The 9,052-nt window shown below is 37.0% G+C and overlaps 1 protein-coding gene across 1 annotated transcript in view; it reads right to left on the reverse strand.

Annotated features, from left to right (window-relative positions):
• Positions 1-1,814, reverse strand: part of ANO7 (anoctamin 7) — a 37,455-nt gene extending 35,641 nt beyond the window's left edge. The window contains 1 exon segment of the mRNA XM_032225660.1: positions 1,530-1,814. Coding sequence (XP_032081551.1) covers positions 1,530-1,814 — 285 coding nt within the window.
• Positions 1,815-9,052: the final 7,238 nt, after the last annotated feature.

Here is a 9,052-nt window from a genome sequence, read left to right on the forward strand (position 1 = left end):
CTGGCACGCATGTGTACAACAGAACCCAGAAGAGGAGCTGGTACCGGCGACGTGCTCGCAGACAGGGCTCTGTGTGCCACCTATGGCATGCATGCCATAAGTTCGCCATCACAGGCTTAGATGATCTAAAAATTTGGCTCTTTGTATGGCAACTTTTATGGCAATGGCAGAAAATTGGTTTGCCATTGCCTTCTGGGATTTCTTCCCTAAGTTTTGAAAGTATCCTATTACCCTATTCCGTTGCAATAGCCACAGAAGTAGTCACCACATAATAGCTATGCTGATTTAACTTTCCTATTTAAAGTAAAAGGAAAGGATAGATAATAAGTTACTTTTACTGTGTACATGAATATGTATGTATGCATGCATGTATGATGTTCGGAGCCACAAACTCTATAGTCTGCTTATACATGTTGACTTAAAACAACACCATGAATCATATTTAAATCATAAAATATTGGAACACTGTTATTCCAAAATTCAAGTTTGTTTCATCCTGCTGATGTTTCTAAACCTAGCTACATTAGAAGACCTTAATAGAGCCTGCCTCTTACTGATTGAAATGAAATAAATTGCATGAGAACTAAATAACTCCTCATTCTTCCCCTTTCAGACAAAGAAAAACAAGGGGGAAAGCACTTTTTTTTCTTTATTTCTTTTTGCCTAACCAGCTAAAATATGTCCCTACTCTAATGGCCTATATTGAAGTAAAAATGCTGCTTTAAACAAAAAACTATTAACTTTTCTAATGATTAAAATACTTCCCATTGGTAAGAACGATCCAAGACGAACCCTTAAGCTTGCTGCTCAATTTATTAAACCCCATTCTCTTTATCCTTTTTACTGAAGCCAGGTGTGTTTAAAATGATTCAAACAAACAGACAATTAGTGTGTTTTTTGATACAATTATTGGTTTATAAAACAATTAATCTTCACTTTTGCTTATTTTTTCCTTTTTTTTTTTTTAGCATAAACCTGACACTGGCAACTTCTGTCAACCTAGCAGTTCGAAAGCATGTAAAAATGCAAGTAGAAAAATAGGGGTCACCTTTGGTGGGAAGGTAACAGCGCTCCATGCGCCTTCGGTGTTTAGTCATGCTGGCCACATGACCACAGAGAACTTCTTCGGACAGCGCTGGCTCTTTGGCTTTGAAACGGAGATGAACCCCGCCCCCTAGAGTTGGGAACAACTAGCACATATGTGCGAAGGGAACCTTTACCTTTACCTTTAACACTGCCAATATTTCTCAATCAACAATTTTCAGTAAGTTCTTCCCATAAGACTTGCTAGCCATTATGCATTTAAGATTTTTCCCCCCTATTTTCAAAACCTAAACAATCCTTGGCTTTGCTACTTTTTTCTACAACTCTCCTTTCCATGGCACATTTTTTAAAAGAAAGAAACTAAAGTTTCTAATTACAATCTGACTCAAATACACACATGAATTTCACTGGATCTTGTTCTTTTATTACTTTTAAAAGATTTTTTAAGAGTTAAAAGAACTACCATTCGTGTACCATTTCCCTACCTGTGGGACCTTAAGAGAGGTCGTGGATAACCTCCAATATCTGTCACCCTCCACGTTCTTCTGCTTGGACTGGTTAGCATCCTTTGAGTTGTGCTCAGAGCCGCCACCTAGGCTTTCATAAGTGGACAACTTTGCAACCTTCTCAGGCCCAAAGGCCAGGGTTTCATAAATGTACTCCTTGATTTTTGACTCAGGATTCTTGTTTAAGCTCCCGTAATTGGCTTCTTTGAGATCATGTTCTTCTGTAAACAAGCTGTCATCTTCTCTGGTCTTTCTTCGCTGCATCATTATTCTTCATCCCAATGACAAGAAAAATCTAGGATGTCTGGATGGTAAGAAGCAAAAAACTGAACTTGCCCTTATAGCTCACAGAAGTGATAGCATTGTGCACTGCAAAAGGATCAGCCTCCCTTTCCATTTTCTAGTCCTATTGGGATACTATCCGTGTTCACAAACTAATCCTGTCTAACCAGTCCTGTCAGTCACAAAAACAGTAGAACTTCCTTGTATATCCCTTGGGGGAGGGAAATATTACAGGTCAGAAGTTGAGTGAGAAAAGTGAGAGAAGCAGAGACACTGTCTTCTCAATTCACATCTTAATCAGATGTCATTGTAAAAATAACCACTCGCTTACTGAATGTTCACTTTATATGAAAATGTTTGGGACACTAGGAACGAAGGAAATAGCCCAATGCTATCACTGACAAAAGAGTCAATGCCACAACCTCCTTATGGATAATGGCAGGTAAAATCATTATAGATTTGACTTTTAAATCTCAGGGTCCAATTTAAAAACACTATGACAATATTTTTTATATATAGAATCTTAACTCCTAAATACTCACACTGGCATATAGTCAGATTGTCAGGCAAATATCATTTTTAAAACTCCTTCAAATTGTTGGAGTTCTATTTCATAGGGTGGGGATAGGGTAAAACTGCTGCTATGGGGAGGCAGGCCCAAACTGTTAAGTGATTTATGATATCAATCTTTGTGTTATATGTTAATGCACACACTTTGAATTTAATATGGAAATCTATATGATGCCAGTGAACTTTGCATGTACTCCCAATGGAAAGCACCCCAAAGAGATCTGGCTGTTACATTCTGGACTTGCTATAATTTATGGGCCTCTTTTAAGGCCATTCTCATAGAGTTCGTTACTGTAGCCTGGAAAATAACGAGCATATGGTAAGCTTCCTCTCTCTTTTTAAATCGTGGCACGACAAAACCGCGCTCGACTAAGCCGCGCCCGATTAAACCGCGTCGCTGATGTCATCAACAGGGTGACAACAGCGAGCGCGGAGAAAGAAGGGCACTTTAAATAGCGCTTTGAAAGCAAGCCGATTCAACTTAAGGTAAGGGTTAGGTTTAGGGTTAGCTTTAGGGTTAGGGTTAGGTTTAGGGTTAGGTTAAGGGTTAGGTTTAGGGTTAGGTTTAGGGTTAGGTTTAGGGTTAGGTTAAGGGTTAGGATTAGGTTTAGGGTTAGGTTAAGGGTTAGGTTTAGGGTTAGGTTTAGGGTTAGGTTAAGGGTTAGGTTTAGGGTTAGGTTAGGATTAGGTTTAGGGGGGTTAGGTTTAAGTTTAGGGATTAATTTCAGGTTTAGCGTTTACAGCGTGCTTCTGTCTCTGCGCTGTTGTCGCGCTGATGATCAGCTACGCGGTTTCGTCGAGCGCGGTTTAGTCAAACGCGGTTTTGTGGTGGAACCTTTTTAAATTACTTTTTGCTTCCTTATTTTATGCACTTGTAAAGTGTATCTTTCTGCTGCTAATGCTGTATTATTTTTCATGCTAGGTTAAAATGTTGGACAGAGAAGATATGGCAGGGAGGGCCATCTGATATTATAGAAGGACATTTGCACATTGGTGCAGGTTCCTTTTTCTAAAACAGTAGCCCTAACTAAGAGATTGAATGGTTGAATCATTGGGCACTTGGATACTGCCTCTGTAAATGACAATTCTGTATAGAGGAGATACCTAATCTATTCATACCACTCTTTGGATCAGACTGGAGTTTAAAAAGTGTTGATAAGTTTTTTAAAATAAACAGATAAATGTAGAGACTTCATGCATATTAGTAGACAATGAAGGAGATATAACCCTATCTGAAATCTGTCAGGCTGGGTTTCATGTTCTGAAGTATCTATAATGATAAGATTTGGGAAAGGAGTTGTGGTAATTCATGTGATCTTGGCAGTTATTAGTAATACGGCCCCAGAGATAAATGGATGTGGGATTCAGGGTCAGCTTGAGATGCCTCTAGTGTACTGGCTACCCTCCTGTCCAGCAGTGGCCCTTCTGGAGCTTCTCAACTTTATTAATTGAGTGGAATTGGATTGCCCAGATCTTTATTAATCAGTGTTTTCAAGCTCTATGCCTTTGGGTTGAGCCTATGATCTCTAGAATTTCATAACCTCCAGGTGACCATAACCTTGTCTTGGGTAATCTTGCCTCAAATCATAAGAGTGATTGCATGCAAGATCGGATTTTTATTTTGGGGCAGGAATGACATGATCTGGAGAAGGAGGACATTATATCTGTTCTTTGTGTGGTCAGGTCACTTTTTGTCAAGATTATGAGTACCATGGTTCTCCAAAGGCCATGGTCAATTAGAATACCCTACATTGGTTGCCTGATGGATTATGAACATTTTCTGAAGGCATCTGGGAAATTCCATCTATCTGGAGCTTAGTTGACCTCTGGTGATTCAATCACTTGAGAGATGGGTGGAATATGAATGTAATAAAGTAAATAAATAACTATAACTTTGGATGAGATTAATTAAGAATGAGATTGCCTTTCAACTCACCAATCCTGATTAGCTCCCTGGTTCTCAGAAGAGCTATAGGAGCTGAAGTGAGTGTAAAAACACCTAGAAAGACACGAGCATAAAATCAAAATTGAATACAACCGAACACTGCTACACATCAGATTCAGGTCTACACAGGTAACAAGAAAAACAAAATATCTGTAATGTTCCTCTCTCATTGCAGCTTCAGATTCCTGCTTGATTACTCTGTTCAAATAATCCAGAGTGTTTTGAAGGGAGGGGAGGATAAAATTAGTACAACCAATTGTGATGCTTTTGTGGGTTTCTTTGCAGAAAGCTACTCATATTACTCATATTTGCTCAGGGTTTAGATGTCAGTCGGGCAGTCATGTCAATAAATAGGCAATATTTTGCAATGCGGTGTTTCTTTTGAGTGTCTGGAATTTGTGAAGTGTGTAAGGCATTTTATTTTACTATCTCAATCAACTGTGGAATGGATCCATGCCCCATCTGACTCTCATCAAGTAGCTAAGGATGTGTGTGGTCAGGTGAATTCCGAAGTGACATCATCTGAGGGGATGAGGTGCTATGTTTATTGAAAGAGGCAGTGATCCTCCGCTTGAAGAAACCATCTCTTACTCCAGCTCTATTGAATAACTACCACCCAGAAACCAACTTTTCCTTTTAGGGAAAAATTGTTGACATGGTGGAAAATCAGCTAAATCAGGCGCGCTCTAGGATCCTCGTCGCATATTCCATAATATCAGGACCTGCCTTCTGGTTCACAGTCATCAATCATGGAGGGGGACCCTTGATCAAACTAGCTAAATGTTCTGGCAGAATCATTTTGTACAAGATGGGAATATTTCTCTCAAGATTCCAAGAGACAATTCTGCCAGATGGTGGAAGGAGGGAGCTAGGGCTCCATTTACTGAATTCTCTTAGTAGCAGTTAAAAAACTCCGGATCCAGTTGATGTGTGGTGAAAAGTTTCCAAATACTTCATCTAAGGTTTAAAGTTTAATATTTTAAAGGGCCTTAATTCTTGCTATGCTATTTTCATTTCAGAAGGCAGACTATTTAGCAATTGGATATTTTAAATTCAGCTTTTATACAGCGGTACGTGTGCCAAGAACTTAGTATTTCTGCCTGAGTGTCTACCAGGAAGAAAGATGAACCAATAATGCCATGAGCATTGTTATCAACACAGAGATCATTTGTACCACTTGTTCAATAATATCATGATACGCATGATATCATTGAGGTTTCTAACAGATGTTTAGGAATATCTGCCTCTTCTAACAAATACTGTATTAGCACAATATAGCTTCTCCATAAGTTTACTGAATTAACTCTATTATCTGATGCCTCATAACACATTGCCTTCTCCTGACCTGGATTTATATATACATCAAGGCAGAAAGAAGGATTATTATATTTTATAATTATAACAATTATAATGTATCCTAGTGTATTATATAATGTAAACCAAACAATTAGTCCAAGATGGTTCTCATCCCATCTACCAAATGTCAATTCTTACAACATCTTATTGCAAGCCTGGAAATGCACTGCACACATGAAGTCTGCAGTCCCATTTCAAAAATGCTAAAACACATCCTGCATGGCATGACTCACAAACCTCATTTTCCAACACTTCTTGCTCCCTGCCGCCTTTCACCATTCACTTTGTTGCAGGCCAGGGACTGTTTTATATAAAACTGAAGAAATCTACAAAATAGGCAGTCCAGAGAAATGTAAAGAAAAATATTTTGCAATTGTGTAATGTTGCAATTTCTTTTCTTTTGTGTGTGTGTGTGAAATAATTTAACAATTTTTTCTTCCTTTTCCTCTCCCAACCAGATAACTCCTCCCCAAAGCCCAACAGTAGAAATGTTGGGAAATGAGGGATTGAAACAAGAAATGTACGCAATAGAAATATACACTAAAATACTTACTCTCAGCAAAAGCATTGCACAGCTGTTGCTAATTAAACAACTTTTTGAAACTATTCAACCTGTTGGTAATCACAAAATCTGGATGTGGGGGTAATCTGATCTGAATTTCCCCAAAATTTCCCACTATGGATTTTATTTTTATTCTTATTTTAGCAAATCACCTGGGAAGTATTTTACTGTCTCTTGCAGATTACGAAATGGCTCATTTGCAACTTTGGGTGAAAGATACTAATGGAATATTTTACTGTGGCATAGTTACTGTTCAACTGTTGCATATGGAGGCCAGTATTCTATTACTGGTTTTTAAATAAGGGGGAACATTACATAAGAAACACACTAGAAGAATGCTTTTCAGTTTTCCACATATCAACAAATCTGTATCTAGAGAGAAGGAAGGGAGGGTCACGTAAAAATTTTGGAAATAAGATTGGGGATAAGATACAAGATGAGGAAGCAGCTCTGTATGCACTTCTTTGTATTGTGTCATTGAAAATTATGCATCATATATAATGAACATTTTTGTTGTTTACCAAACTACCTGGTATTGCGATGAGCTTATTGTACCTGTACCATCTTTCTCTGGATTGAATGATTATCAGCTGACAAGTTCATCTGACAAATCTGAGACACTCCAAGGAAATGGAAAGGATGCTAAGTTCTGTATATCATGTTGCTTATTTCCTGCCTTTATCTTCACTTGTCTTTACTTTAGAAGACAGCAAATGCCACTGATTGGCAATGCCTTTCTGACATTATTCAACATACACTCCAACAGAATTCTGCTTTGGTCAATACCTGACTGTATGCATAATGTGGGGTAATCTCAAAGCAGAATTCTGTGTATGCACAAGGTGAGGTAATCTCAAACTTGCAAGTAGTTTCCCCAGAGAAATCCTGTTTAATTGCTTTTAGCAGACCTTGCCTTTGTTTGATAGGAGGGTGTGGATTTGCAGATCCATGTGTAAACGTAAGCAGACACGTTATCAAATTTTTTCTTAAAGGAAATATATAAAGAAAAAAGACATGCATGAAAAAAAAGGAGAGGGGGATTTCACACTTCAACCATTTTTTCTACAGCTGTGTAAAAGAAAAGATATAGGGAGAAAAAAAATGAGAATAATGTAACAACTGAAGATACTGAGAAGCCACTGATTAGCTTCTCTCTCCGTACCCTCATCCCTAATATATATTTTATTACATTATAAATCTGTAGAAAGGGCGAACCTCACTTAAGAGTTTTAATAAAGCAGTTGTTGAGCTTCAATAACTATAAAAATGTAGAACTGTATTGTAATTAAATATTACAATATTTAACTTATTATTAAACTTCCCAAACAGGGTAGGCATCAAGTTTTTAAGTTCCTACTGAGAACATCTGGACAGAGGTTACAGAGATCATCCTGGTTTCAACACAAAGTTGTATTTCTACCTAAATTGTAGAATTTCTATTTATCATTATTGTAATAATCGTATTTCTCATTTACATGTACAGATTTATGTAATGTTTGCATTTAGTTATTATTGTATTCATCCTATTTGGGGGCACTGCATTAATCACTCTCCTAATTTCTCATATCAGTGCTATTCTAAGCATTTCTCCTGAAATCTGATTAGAATATAGATGTACCTATATATGCTTACTTTTACTTGTGCACAACTAAAAAAGCAGCTTCTGAGATGTTAAAAGTGAGTGAAAATTAATAACATAGTGAAATGGTGAGAATTAAAGAATCAATTTTACAATGATCAGTAGAACAGAATCATTTAAAATCATTTTATGGCTGTGAATTGTAATGGGAAATTTAAATTCTCCATATGCTTTTTAAAGAGAGTTGCAAAGTGTAGAGCAAGAAAGATGTTCAGGTAAAATATTATCATATTGCTGACATTTGGGAAGGGGAAAACCATATTTAAAATTTAAAAGATAAGTAAATAAATGGACTACATTCTCTTGGTCAGGAAAAATATGTAAAAGGCTCAGGATTTCTGGCACTACCTAATTTTCCTTTATGTATTTCAAAGGAATGCTTTTGCCAAAGGAGCACCCAAAATTGTAAATCTAATTCAAAGCCTGAGAGATGTCAATGGCTCTTTGCATGCAAAGCTCCCAAACCAAGATATAAAATGCTCAAACATAGCACAGTATTGCAAATAGTCTAATCATCTTAATGCATTTCCTGAACCTTTTTGCCCGTCTGACGTTCAGAAGCATAGATCATTAATATAAAGATAAACATTTGGAACAGAAATTGGTGATTTGACTAAAACTTGTCAAAAAGCCTAAGGCAGGTCAAAACATATTAGTTTCAAATTGCAAACTGCACCTTAACTAGCTAAATAGATCTATCCTATAGAGTTGTTAAAACCTCACCTTCTGTTACTGATGTAAGAGTTCTAATGCCCTCATTTATGAGATCATAACTGAAGAATGATGGAGTGCCTGGCATTGGAGGACTACAAAGCAATGCCAGCAAAGCAAGTTTAGATCTCCTCTTCAGACAACAGGAAAACATTTAAAAGGAGCCCAATTATATCCCAATTATGTATAAGCAGCATATTATAATTAATAATTCTCCAAAGCAAAGAATGCTTTATTTCAAGACAATTTTTAAAGGGGCATACATTCAAGTAAATCAATGGAATTCCAGAAAAATTTGGTAAAACGTAACATTGATCTAGGTATCAGCTAAAATTTTCAAACTAGGCATCTTAATGTAGACATTAGAAAAATTATATTTCTAAAGATCAAATGTATTAATTTCTGTTCTATAAATACTAATGTGGGATCAAAACAGA

Source organism: Thamnophis elegans, chromosome 10 (assembly GCF_009769535.1).
Source record: "Thamnophis elegans isolate rThaEle1 chromosome 10, rThaEle1.pri, whole genome shotgun sequence".
In the NCBI taxonomy this organism is placed as follows: domain Eukaryota; kingdom Metazoa; phylum Chordata; class Lepidosauria; order Squamata; family Colubridae; genus Thamnophis; species Thamnophis elegans.